This window comes from Arabidopsis lyrata, assembly GCF_000004255.2.
Source record: "Arabidopsis lyrata subsp. lyrata unplaced genomic scaffold ARALYscaffold_8, whole genome shotgun sequence".
Lineage (NCBI taxonomy): Eukaryota > Viridiplantae > Streptophyta > Magnoliopsida > Brassicales > Brassicaceae > Arabidopsis > Arabidopsis lyrata.
The window spans coordinates 4,081,918-4,095,001 of NW_003302548.1; the positions used below are offsets into that span (position 1 = coordinate 4,081,918).

At 42.5% G+C, this 13,084-nt stretch overlaps 3 protein-coding genes across 4 annotated transcripts; all 3 read left to right on the forward strand.

Moving 5' to 3' along the window:
- Positions 1–578: 578 nt before the first annotated feature.
- LOC9301481 (protein transport protein sec23-1) lies at positions 579–3,834 on the forward strand. The gene is made up of 2 exons (XM_021015371.1): positions 579–1,536; positions 1,943–3,834. The coding sequence occupies exons 1-2, from the start codon at positions 820–822 to the stop codon at positions 3,605–3,607; spliced, it is 2,382 nt and encodes a 793-aa protein (XP_020871030.1). The 5' UTR covers positions 579–819; the 3' UTR covers positions 3,608–3,834.
- A 212-nt stretch (positions 3,835–4,046) lies between these two features.
- Positions 4,047–6,167, forward strand: LOC9299718 (uncharacterized PKHD-type hydroxylase At1g22950). Of its 2 annotated transcripts, XM_002863596.2 has the most exons (9): positions 4,048–4,435; positions 4,571–4,618; positions 4,691–4,867; positions 4,954–5,104; positions 5,172–5,258; positions 5,356–5,480; positions 5,590–5,711; positions 5,788–5,899; positions 5,997–6,167. In XM_002863596.2, exons 1-9 carry the CDS (start codon positions 4,166–4,168, stop codon positions 6,018–6,020), a joined length of 1,116 nt encoding a protein of 371 aa, XP_002863642.2. In that variant the 5' UTR covers positions 4,048–4,165; the 3' UTR covers positions 6,021–6,167. The 2 variants fall into 2 exon arrangements, with proteins under 2 accessions (XP_020871037.1, XP_002863642.2); XM_021015378.1 differs by having other exon boundaries at positions 4,047–4,435; positions 5,788–6,167.
- Positions 6,168–12,170: 6,003 nt separating this feature from the next.
- Positions 12,171–12,754, forward strand: LOC110225615. The gene has a single exon (XM_021015386.1). The coding sequence runs from the start codon at positions 12,226–12,228 to the stop codon at positions 12,664–12,666; it is 441 nt and encodes a 146-aa protein (XP_020871045.1). The 5' UTR covers positions 12,171–12,225; the 3' UTR covers positions 12,667–12,754.
- The last annotated feature ends 330 nt before the right edge of the window (positions 12,755–13,084 follow it).

Sequence of the window (13,084 nt, forward strand, 5' to 3'; positions counted from 1 at the left end):
GTAGTCCGGTTCTCTTTCCATCCTTGCTTTTGACCATCGATGTCTCCGCTTTCTTCCAAATTCTCTTTGTTCCTCTAATTATTCGAGGAATAATATCTTCGTCACTCTCCTTTTGCTGAAGATGCATGAACAAAGATGGATTCAAGTCTATATCAAATTGGGTGTAACTGGTGGTGAAGCTTCCCCGATGTTGGCGCTTTCCGAAGAAATGTTGAAGCAATTTTCATTTAAATTTCGACAGATTTCGATGCAACTTTCGATTGGATTGGAGATCGGTAAAAGGGAAGAGGATATTTATCGCTCTATGGCTGATTGACGCGTGTGGGTTGAGAAGAACACGACTTTTACATGTTTATCTGTTAATTTTAATTATAATTTTGATTAGGCCCTTATATTTTCGCTTGTATTTCTTTAGTGGGCCTTCTGTACTTGCATTTTGGCCTTTAATTAGAACAAAAAAAACTGTCAATACTTTTTTTTAAAGAAAGAGAGTAGATTTACAAACAATCAAAAGTTCGAAGTCTTGTTTGCAAATTTCCTGAAATAGAAAATAAGTTTATATAATGATATAGCCTTTTAAGAGAAGAACGAATCTACTTCTCATGGACAGACTCTGAAAGCGTAAAAATCAAAGAATGTTTTCTGATTCTTCGCCGGCCGGAAAAAATTCTACAAACTCCGGTGAAACCCTTTACTCCGATTTTCCTTCACTACCCTGAGAAACCAAAAACAAACTTGATCTGAGAATCTTCATCACCACTTTCAGATCCATGAAAACGGATTTGAAAATCCACAATCAGTAAAATCGAAGATCTAGTTATGGATTTCTTAGAGCTAGAAGCGATCGAAGGATTAAGATGGTCATGGAACTCATGGCCAACTACAAAATCCGATTGCGAATCTCTCGTTGTTCCATTAAGTATCATGTATACTCCATTGATGCAATTCTCTGAGCTTCCAACGATTCCTTATGATCCATTGATTTGTTCTCGTTGTGGAGCTGTGTTAAACCCTTACGCTCGTGTTGATTATCAATCTCGAATCTGGTCTTGTCCCTTTTGCTTTCACAAAAACCTTTTCCCTCGTTCTTACTCTGGAATCACTGAAACTAATCTCCCGGCGGAGCTTTTTCCGACTTATAGCGCTGTTGAATACTCTCCGCCGCTGCCGCGTAAGTCGGGTTCAGCGACGACGACTCCGACTGCTGGTGGGAGTTGGAGTAATGGGTTTAATCAAGGGCTTAGATCAATGTCTTCGAATTCGTCATTTTCGTCTCTTGCTTCTTCTGTTGGAGGTGGTGGTGGTGTGATTAGTGAGCTTGGACCTGCGTTTGTGTTTGTTGTTGATGCGTCTATGGTGGAGGATGAGTTAAGAGCTGTGAGAAGTGAGCTTTTGTTTGTGATTGAGCAGTTGCCTGAGAATTGTTTGGTGGCTTTGATTACTTTTGATTCTATGGTTAGGGTTTATGATTTGGGTTTCTCTGATTGCTCTAAAGTTGTTGTTTTTCATGGTGAGCGTGATCTTTCTCCAGACCAGGTAAAAACCCTTGAGATTTGGAACTCTGCTTAACATTTCTTGCACAAATGGTGGGATTTGATTTAGTTAGATTCGATAGGAGAATGCAAATGCTTGAGAATCAGTTCCTTTGTGTTCATTTTGAGGATTGTGTTCTCTCCTTATGAGTAGTGTTAAATCATATCGTTTGATGATTATAAGTGTGTTGCATTGTTCATGTGTTGTTGGTTGATTGTTGTGGCGATAGACTTCGCTTCTACGCGTTACTTTAGAGTCGATCCAGTTGTGATTTAGCTCTATGCGTTAAACAAGTACTCTTTCTAGGCTTCGTCATCTTCGTATGCTTCATGTGTCAATAGATTGTTCTTCTTAGATGTATTGAATTTGACAAAGTTTCTTTCTTTTTTAATGGAAAAACATTCATCAGATACAACAATTTCTGGGACTTGGATATTTGAAGCAGCTTCATCATGGAAAGATGTCAGGGATTCGGAAGCAAAGTTTCTTGCTTCCGTTGGTGGAATGTGAGTTTAACTTAACATGTGCGTTTGAAGAAATTGTTCCCTTGGTTGATGTCAAACCGGGTCATCGGCCTCATAGGTCAACCGGTGCTGCGATCTCAACAGCATTGGGACTGCTCGAGGGATGTTCTGTAACCACGGGTTCTCGGATTATGGTTTTCACATCGGGGCTTACTACAAGAGGCCCTGGGATCATTGTGGACTCTGATTTAAGTAATTCGATCAGAACTCACAGAGATATTATCACTGGTCAGGTGTCTTATTACGATAAATCTTGCGGGTTTTACAAGAAACTAGCAAAAAGGCTATGCGATACGTCTGCTGCTCTAGATGTGTTCGCTTGCTCTCTTGACCAAGTTGGAGCAGCGGAAATGAGATATGCAGTGGAAATGTCTGGTGGATTTCTCTTACTGGGAGAAACATTTGAGTCCGAGCAATTCAAAAAATGTCTCAGACATATATTCATCCGCGATGCAGATGGGAACCTGAGTATGTACTTTGATGTGTCTTTAGAAGTTGTGACGACTAAGGATATGAGAATCTGCGGTGCACTCGGTCCAGTTGTGTCGCTAAGACAGAAGAACGATATAGTGAGCGAAACAGAGATTGGTGAAGGCGGAACATATATGTGGAAAACGAGCACTGTCACGAATAAGACATGTGTGTCATTCTTGTTTCATGTGAGCAACGAACAGAATCGAAAACCGCAGCCTGGTTCCGCGTTCTTCATTCAGTTCATTACTCGGTATCGGTATGGAAATGGAGGAATGAGGAAACGGGTTACAACTGTTGCTAGAAGATGGGTTGCTGGAAAATCGCCAGAAATCTCGTCAGGTTTTGATCAAGAAACAGCTGCTTCAGTTATGGCGCGGCTTGCAATTAACCGAGCAGAGGAGTGTTACGCAAGAGACGTTATTAGGTGGTTAGATGATGGTTTAATCCGCTTTGCTTCACGGTTTGGAGATTATATTCAAGAAGATCCATCTTCTTTCAGGTTGACTCCAAACTTCTCCCTTTATCCTCAGTTCATGTTCTATCTACGAAGATCACAGTTTCTTGACGTCTTCAACAATTCCCCGGATGAAACCGGTTTTTTCCGGTTAATGTTAAACCGGGAAGGAGTGGTAAACTCAATCATCATGATTCAACCAACGCTTCTCCGGTATTCATTCGACGGACCGCCAGTTCCAGTCCTCCTCGATATCCGGTCAGTGACTGCAGACGTGATTTTGCTATTCGATTCATACTTCTACGTGGTTATCCACCATGGATCAAAAATCGCCCAATGGAGGAAACTCGAGTATCATAAAGACCCGAGCCACGAGACTTTCCGGAACCTTCTGGAAGCACCCGAAATCGATGCGGCGCAGTTAGTGACTGATAGGATTCCAATGCCACGGATTGTACGGTGTGACCAGCACGGTAGTCAAGCTCGGTTTCTTCTTGCCAAGCTCAATCCTTCGGTAACTCAGAAAACAGATCATACCGGTGGTTCAGATATTGTTCTCACTGATGATTTGAGTCTTCAAGATTTCCTAGAAGATTTGCAATCTCTGGCAGTAAAAGGCTGAGAAATGTGGCAGCAAACCTGTAAATTGGTTTGGTTTTGAATCGGTACTGGTAATGGTTTTGACTAGTTGGGTTTCACGAACAATTGATATTGGTATTTTAGTCATCATCTACACCTGTTATTGTTAGGTTTTCTGAATCTTTTTAGATTGAAATGGAAATTCGAAATGTATGATTTGGTTTGGACCTGATTTATTATACAGAAATGTTTTGATCTTTGTGAACACTACTGTAATTGTTTTAGCGCAAGCTAGCCATAAAAATAAGCCTAAAAATAATTCTCCATTACGGTCGTGGTCGCTAGTAACCGGGAAATATGAAAAGGGATCTCAACCGGAAAGTACCGATAATTTTAAGTAACCGGTTCGAAGCATTTTTGGGCCGTTATAATGGGCCGAGAACCATATCGCGTGTTCGAAACGCGCCGATGACACAAAAAGCCAATAAATTCTCGGGGGAAAATTGGTGAACTTCAACGGAAACCCCAAATTCCAGAATCCCCAAATCGAGAGGTTAAAGAAACTTCGATTTTGATCTTTTCTTGAAGTGATCGGCAAGAGATGACGGTGGACGGTGACGGAACTGTTGGAGGTGGAGATAATCAACCACCGGTGACTACTGCGGCGGCGACAACAGAGATGCCTATCCCGAGGCTGAGTCTTCTTCCTAACAACGACCACATTTCTGATAGCTACGAAGATCTGGAACTGGAATTTACCTCTTCCGTATTAAGATCGATAGAGAAGTACTTGCGGATGGATAAGCTCACAGCGAACAGAGAAGAGAAGGCTAAATTCATATCAGACATTTTGCGCAAAAAGTGTTCCAAAGTAATTTCTAATTTCTCTCTTTTTGATCCCAATCTGTGAGAATTGAAATCGGAATTGATTCTTGTTAGTTTCTTGAAATTACGATGATGATCTTGTGAAGACATAGAATAGTTTCATGTCTGTAAAATGTTGCAGGCTAAACAGTACAAGAACTATAGGGAGAAGATAATATCCAATTATCAGGTGAGGAGCTTTTGCTCGTCTCTTATTTTGTTTTCTTGATGCAATTGTTTGAAATGTTTCCTTTTTCTGCAGCCACGTTTCAGGGAGTTGTATAAACTTGATCCCGAATCGTTTTTGCTTCCTACTTTCCGGAAGGCGATCAGCGAAAACACAGAGGAAAGCTTCAGACGTATCATTTCTGAACCGTTTCCTGGTGTTTTCGTCTTTGAAATGTTTCAGCCTGACTTCTTTGAGAAATTGCTAGCTGAGGTAATAATAACTTGCCATTTATTCTCTGCGGTGCTCTTACCTCTTTGTTTACGTTTTGTTCATTTGCTACTGTTTGATTTTATCAGGTAGAGAATTTCAGAAAGTGGGCTCATGAGACAAAGTTGAAGATCATGAGACCAAACAAAATGAGTAAATTCGGTGTTGTGCTTGACGACTTTGGCCTGCATATCATGCTTAAACAACTCATGGAGGATTTTATCTTTCCTATTTGCAAAGGCAAGGATATATTTTACTTAAAACCCATTAGAAAGACTTTTATTAACTTCACTCTGTTGTTTTGCAGTATTCTTCCCTAAAGAGTGTGGAGCAATGTTTGACTCTCAACGTGGATCTTTTATTGAAAATGGTGAAGATAGGAATGCTGAATTAGGTGAGGTTTCTGATATTACTTGAGAAAACCAGAGTGAATTCTTCAATAGCAAACATTAAACTGGTTTAGTATAAGTAGTGATCTTTTAAATCTGCAGGCTTACATGTGGAAGATTCAGAAATAACATTGAATGTTTGTTTAAGTAAACAAGGTGAGGGAGGGGAAATATTTTTCGAAGGCACACGATGCAAGAAACATATGGATATAGATCCAAAGCCAGAGGTATGTGAGTCCTTTTGAGTACTTTTTTTTTGTCCTGTTACATTCCTATATTCAGTAAATGGCAAAATGGTTAAGTAATAAAGGAACCAATTATTTCTCACTGACGCAGGAACGTTTTGATTACTGTCATATACCGGGTCAAGCTATACTTCACCGTGGCTGCCACGTCCATGGTGCCAGAGCAGCCACAACATCTGGTCGTCGGGCCAATATGATTCTTTGGTGCAGAAAGTAAGCAATCATGAAGCTTGCCTCAGGATTTCAGAGCACAACTAAATCACCTTTTCTTCTGCTTTTCCATTTGCAGCTCTTTGTTCAGAGAGATGCAAACTTATGAGAAGGAATTCCGAGACTGGTGCGGTCAATGCGTCCATGAAAAGAAAGAAAAGGAAAGCCAGTGTCTTGCTGCCAAAAGAAAGGTTAAAAAAAAGAAAAGACATGATTTTGGAAAAGTTTATATACAGTAAGATGTTTGGTTTGAGCATGGTTATGAACCTGTGGGGGTCCTTATTGCAGGAGATGATTAGGATAATAGAGTGAAGCCGAAGCTCGATGAAAAAACTGAAGTTTATGCTTTGAATATTGACTCTTTACTTGAAAAAGAAAAACTGAGTATATGTAGAATCATTTGATGTAAATAGGTCTTTGCATCTTCGATTTTCTTACATGAAAGTTACCAGTTATACATGTTAAAACCAGGAAATATAGTAGCACGAGAGTTTAGCATTTTGGGCACATACACAACAATTATTGGAAACACAACACTTAGATCGTGGATATGCTTGAGTAGGCTGTTTGACTTGCGGTTTTAGAGCCCTTGGTGCAAACAGTAGAACATGCCAGGACACATCGTTGTACCGTTCCATTCACAATTTCACTTACACGGCTAGTTACCAAAAGAAAATTAAAATGGCTTGAGAGGGGTTAAGGCACAACACATCGATGATGCACAACTCAACTTGCAGTATTCATTGACATCATCACTTTGAAGCAAAAGAGAGAGAGAGAGAAAGAAATCTTGATCCATCTTTTAATAAATAACGTAATTGTTAAAGTTTGACTTAAAATCAAAGTGTAACAATTTGGGTGCTCTACTCAAATGAGCAGAAGAATCCCAGGAGCTGGAGAAAAGTTAACTAAAATTGAAATAGAAAGAAGAGAATTAACTAAAAGTCATGGTTCTCTGGACTTGGTAAATCAAACTCGAGTGAGGGATACTTCACTTGAGTCGAATTATTCTGGATACCGTTGTTTTGTGGATGGATCATGGAAAGGAAGTGATAAGTTCTCCGGTACAGGATGGTTCTGTGCATCGTCAAATGGAGAGCCGCCAACCATGGGAGCTGCGAACCTCCGTAAAAGTCTATCTCCACTACATGCCGAAGTCGAGGCCCTTCTCTGGGCGATGAAGTGTATGATTGGTGCAGATAATCAAGAGGTAGCGTTCTTTACAGACTGTTCAGACCTGGTGAAGATGGTGTCTTCTCCAACCGAATGGCCAGCGTTTTCAGTGTATTTGGAGGAATTTCACAGCGACAAGGAGGAGTTTTCATCTTTTTTTTATCTTTAATTTCTCGTAGGGCTAATGTCAAAGCGGATAAACTGGCACGAAAAGTTCGTACAGAACCGCTTCATATCACATATGTAAACAACATTCCTCAGGAATGACTCTTTTGAGCTCGAATTAATTTTGGATGACAAAAAAAGAAAAGAAGAGAATTAATAATTAGGGAGGGCTGACGTGGCAGGGAGACTTTAAAGGCGATCTAGGGTTTTCGTTACGTGAGTCCCAACCGGATCAGCCACCGGTCTCCTCCATCCTATATGTGGATGTCGGATTCACACACTCAAGTATTTTTATTAATAGGGAAGATTATTCTTGAGGGACAAAAAATAAGAATGTAAAAATCTTATGAATTGCTACAAAAATTGCTATAGTATTTCTTGCTTCGAAAAAAGTTCCTTTTTACATGGCCATTGGCCCCTATATTTATACATAGAAAAACGACATTTAAATGGCTAATTAAATACAATTATTCTCTCTTAAATGCATCCGTTTTGATCTTTGATTTTAATGCTCAACGTTCGAATTTGAGTTGACTCCGATCTTCATGGGCCTCGCCTTTTTTGCCCAAACTGTCCTTGGACCGACTTAACTGCAACTTCATCTCTGGACTCATGTCGAGGTGTAATCACTTCGGATTCTCCTCGTAGTGATAACCACTTCGGCTGTTTCTCCGACTCACGGATCTAATGGGCTTTATCCTTCGTAGGCCGTTACCTTGATTACGTGGCAATCTTTGGTGGGTCCCGGACTACTGGTGCGGGATCCGACACCAACAATTAGCCCCCAAAGTTCTTCGAAGTGCCATTCCAATTCGGAGGACTTTAAATGCTTAAATGACCAAAGATTACGCTCGAGAATCTTTCTGATTTTCCCGCCGAAAATCTCATCACTCCTTTAATTTCGGCACTAGCCATTTTTAACCGAGTGACATCTGTCATCATTATGACCGTATATTGATTAATTACTATTAAAACGGGAAAAAACCCTCCCACTCCCCACACAACTTCTGAGGCGGTTCCATCATTTAGCTTGTGTAAGGTAACTTCTTTTCATCATCACTTTTACTTTTACGCTTTAATCGAAACTCCTCTCTTCTCTTTCCTCGCCGATTTTCTCTTTGCCAAAACTTGAATTTTTCATTCCTCCCAATGACTTCTGATTCTGATAGACCCGAGTCTCCGTCTTTCGATGAGAGGCGTTCTAGTAATGATGAATGCACCCGCCCTAATGATATTGCTGGTCCGCACTACAGAACCACCTGCACCCTTCAATCTCTCAAACGATTGAGGGAGCTCTGCCGAATTCCACCGGGAATTATGGCGGAGGCGCGGATAGCCGATCCCACAGAGTCCCCAGAAAGCCACCGCGACGGCTATTTATGTGTATATGAGATCTATTTTAAAGGTTGCGGGCTGACTTTTCCTCTTCCCGAAGCCCTAGTTTGATACCTAGCGGCTCTTGAAATCGCTCTTCCTCAATTAACCCCCAATCTTCTTCGTATTATCCTTGGAATTATAACAATCGCGGCGGAGGCCGGATACGTTATCGGAGTCACTGAGCTAAATGAGCTTCTAAGCGTGAGAAGTTCATCGAAGAAAACGGGGTATTTCTCAGCATATCCTAACGCCAACAGGAACATCATTTTGCATCTTCCGAACAAGGATGAAAATTGGCATCATCCTTGGTTTCTGATTAAGAAAACTCCCGCTTCGATTGGAAATCTTGCAGATTTTCTCCCTTCGAAGTGGTCTGCGAAACCTGGTATAGATTAGGTCGCCCATATCTTTCCCGGTTGTTTCATTATCTTTATTGACTAAAACCGTTGTTTCATTTCGCAGCTTTCGTCGCTCCGACTCTCCCGTCTGACGCATTCGTTGAATTCTTCAAAATAATTCTCGAAGGGGAAACCCTTTGGAATTCTTTCACTCTTGAACGATTTTTAGAAGCCAACCACAGGCTCAGGATGAGCCCCCCAGGTCAACTTCACCAACTTCCGCCTCCTCCCTCAACTCAGGGAATGTCATCTCGGGCCCTTGCGGCCAAGCGTAAGGTGCTCTCCAAGCCGATAGCTGAGGCTTGTGAGGGGAAGAAAGAGTTTCTTGCGGCTTCTATAGATAAGAAGGACTATAGTAGAACCCTGCTGGTTGATGACGGCAGCTCCGAAGGAGCCAGATCCGTCGCTTCTTTTAGGTTAACTCCTCGTCGCGATCGTCGTGACGCACGTTCTCCTCGGAGGGACCGATCTCCTCGCCGTGATTCACCTCGTCCTCCCCGAGATGATTTTAGCAATGAACCACTTAAGAATTTGGTTCGCAGGAAGAGAGACAAGTCTTCTCGTAGTGATTCTTCCCCGCGAAGGGAGAAGTCAAGGGCCCGGACTGACCGTTCACCTCAATCATCCCCTTCTACTAAACCAATGGGTCCTCCTCGACCGGTTGATATGTCTTTCTCTTCCCAGCCTGACAGCGAAAAGACTGTCCGGAGCGCATCTCCTAAAAAGGGAGATTCTGAATCTCGAGATGCTTCCTCGAGGTCAAAGCCTGTTCTTGTTCCTCAAGTCAACTCTTCCCCCTTCGCAGCTATGGAGAAAGAAGGCAGCGTCTTCCGATGCTTCAAGACCCGATCGGGTTCGATCTTGCTAGACTTCGACAAGTGGCGCCCTACGATTCGTGAACGCTATTTGCTTCATGCTCATCATTCATCTCGGGTTAGTTCCGCTTTATTTTTCCAATTGTGCTGCCGTTTATCGAAATACCTCACCATCTCGATTTCATGCATAATGGCAGGCTAACGGTGAGCTTAATGACATGATTGAACATTATGAGGGGCTGGTCCTTGGTCGGGAAAAGTAGATCGACGCGTGGAAGAAAAAAATTTCTGCTCTTGAGGCTGAACTAAGCTCTTCTACCGGCTCCAAGCACGATCTGGAGGACAAGGTCGACAGTCTAACATCCGAGCTGGTGAAGATTAAGGGGGAGCTGCAGAACCAGTATGACCAAAATTTCAAACTCCAGGATGAGCTTTCTGGTGTTCAGGGTAGGCTTCACGAATCCAAATCAACCGCCGATACCCTGAATAACCAACTCATTGAGCTTAACGCGAAGTACAAGGCGATTGCCAAATTGCATGATTCTGAGTTGGCAAAGTCAGCATCGAAAGCCAGAAAGGAAGTTAAGGGACGCGGGATGGAGTTGATCCAAGGGGCCATCCGCTTCATGCAGACCGAGAAAGCTAGGTCAGATTTGGAATCAGACATCAAGGAGCACGAGAGCAACCTGATTCTGTTGGATCAAATCCATGATACAGATTTCTCCGTGGAGCAAGAAAGGACCGAACTGTCAGCTAATCTTTCTGAATAGCGGAGTCGCTTGGCAGCTCTTCCCACTTCGACCTTCAACCCGCAGGACTTCGAGGAATTCTTCACTGAATCGCCTCCTATAAGTGAATCGGGTCTAGACTGGGCAGGTAATGCTTGGCTCCTGACACTTACTACCTTTTCTCACCTTATGTGTTTTTTTTTTAAAATTGACTGGAACTGTCCTTCCCAGGCTCAAGTGAGGCGGAGGATGTCGTCCCACCCGAAGTTCCTGCTGCACCGGAGGTCACTCCGGAGGATGGTTGTACTGTGGAGGGCGGATCAGGAGCTCCATCTGACCAAGCACCAGCCAAGGAGGCGAATGAAATTTCGACTGCCGAGCCGGAGTCCGATGTGGCTGTCACTCCGTAGTGGCTGTGTCCACTTTAAATTGGGAATTGTCCCATTTATTTTAAAACTTAATTTCGAACTTGTTTTTGCCTAAGGAGGCCTTATTATTTCTTTTGAACAAGATATTGGCATGAGGAGGCTTTTAAACCTTTCTAGGTTTTGACCCCAAGGGGGTTTGGTTAAAATTATGTGCGGGTTTGCAAAGTCCGCTTTTAACCCTTTGTGGCCTTGTGGTTATGCTTTCGAGATTTTTAGGCTGATCAGACCTTTCTCTTAAGAATGCGAGAACTGAGCTCGGCTTAAAGCGAGTTCCCCACTTCGGGTTTAGTCAACTCGTTAAATTTATTGGGCTTGGGCCTTAGACACTTTTGTAATTAATGCGACGGTTTCTCTTTTCCTTCCTATTTCTTGAAAGTAGGAAAAGCGGCTCGTCTTTAATGCAATAATTGCCTTTTTTTCGATTTCCAAAAATGGTTTAAACCATTAGGGCACGCAACCATTATTGAATTTTCATTCCCAAGACAAACCTTAACCCTATTATAAATAGGAGTTTGTTCGCCTTTGATCTTTCCTCAAGAAACTCCATAGTTCATTCGATAAACACCACATTAATGGAAAACGAAAACGTAGCCCCCGTTGATCCCGGCAGCCCACTTTTCTTGTCCGGCGATGGCTTGAACCGGCCGGCGTTCTTTTCCCTCATGCCGTCTTTCATTTTCCTTCAAAGGAGAAGAAAGAGGCTTGCGAATTCATTGACAAGGTTAATATCCGTGGTCCTTGATTAAAAACTTTTTGTTTCGTTTTATTCATTCATCTTTATGCTAGGTTGCCGACAAACACTGTCACTTGTGTGAGGAAAGGCAGCGCCTAGGTCTTAAAAGGTAAACACTCGAGGCTCGCATTGCTCGGGTAGAGAGGAAGATAAGGGCCCTGGAAAGTGATCCATTTCAATGGGAATGGCAGAACTTCGATTCTGTTGCTGAGATCCCGAAGATGCTTCGGATGTATCTCCGTGCTAGAGGAGTTCCGGGTCCTGTGAATGCTCCGGTCCATACCGTTCCATCTGATAGCGAGGAAGAAGACGAGGAGGAGGCCAGTACCAGTCGGAAACGCGTTCGGGATTATTCCGAGGTGGACGCCAAGAACAAGGCGTCCACTTCGAAAACTAAAACGGCGATGAAGGAGCCTGTTCCTGAGCCTCTTCCATAAATGTTCTCTAACCTCTCCACTTACTTTGAACTCATAATGGGCTTCGGCCCTTTTTTATTTATGGAAACATTTGCAACTTTCCTTTCTCTTCAAATATTCTCGGAGATGCGTCTTTTAATGCAGGATTGGTTTAAGGACATAAATCTCGCCGCGAATCACTCCATTTCCGGGCTGAATCTACTGCTTGCTAGGGATATGAAGTCCCTATAAATTACAGCTTCAACTTCCCTTTACTTCTCACTATTCTTCTTACTTCTGCAGATATGGATCTTAACCTTCGATGTTCAGAGTCTATGTCGGACTTCTCTAGGATTGGAATGATGGATGAAGATGTTCCAGATGTTCCAAGTAGACGATCTTCTCCACTTCGCGGCTTTTTCAGATCTCGGATCCGAGCTCCATGCGCTTTGATCAAGAACCTTCCAGATAGGCACCGGGAGATTGCGATGGCCTTTAACAAAGCGCTCGCAATTCAACACAGGAAGCTATCGCTGGAAAAGAAAAAACTTCGGAAGAAGATTCATCGAATGCAGCGCAGGGTCACTGCGATATCAAGGGATCTTCACATCCTTAGTTCTCACCCCGGAGAGTGGATTGAGCTCGAAATCTCCGAATTTGCTCGTATCCCGGATTGTATGATGCTAGTTCTTGATCTTGCTGGTCAAGGAGTTCAAGTGTTCTGCTCTCCGGGAGGGTTTTCCTAACTCGAAGTGTGCGAAGATCGACACTTTGTCTTGTTCGTTTGAATAAATGTTTTGCTTCCAATCTCTTGTATGTTCGCATAGCCGAACCTTTACTTTTAATAAAGAAATAAAATAAAATTTTATTAATAGCTGAACTCGTTTCCGAGCTGCCTACGTACCCATTTCGGGATCAAGCCACACCGTAGTTCATGTACATATAAAATGCGTGTAGCTTTAAACATAAAGTTTCTTTAGGTTGATCACATTCCAAGGTCGCTTGACTGGCATGTCTTCTAAGTCTTTCAGCCTATAAACACCGTTTCGAACCACTTCGGTAACAATGTAAGGTCCTTCCCAATTAATACCAAGTTTACCGGCGCCTTCTTCTTTTCTATTGTCAAAAATGCGCCTTAACACATAATCTCCCACGAAGAACGGC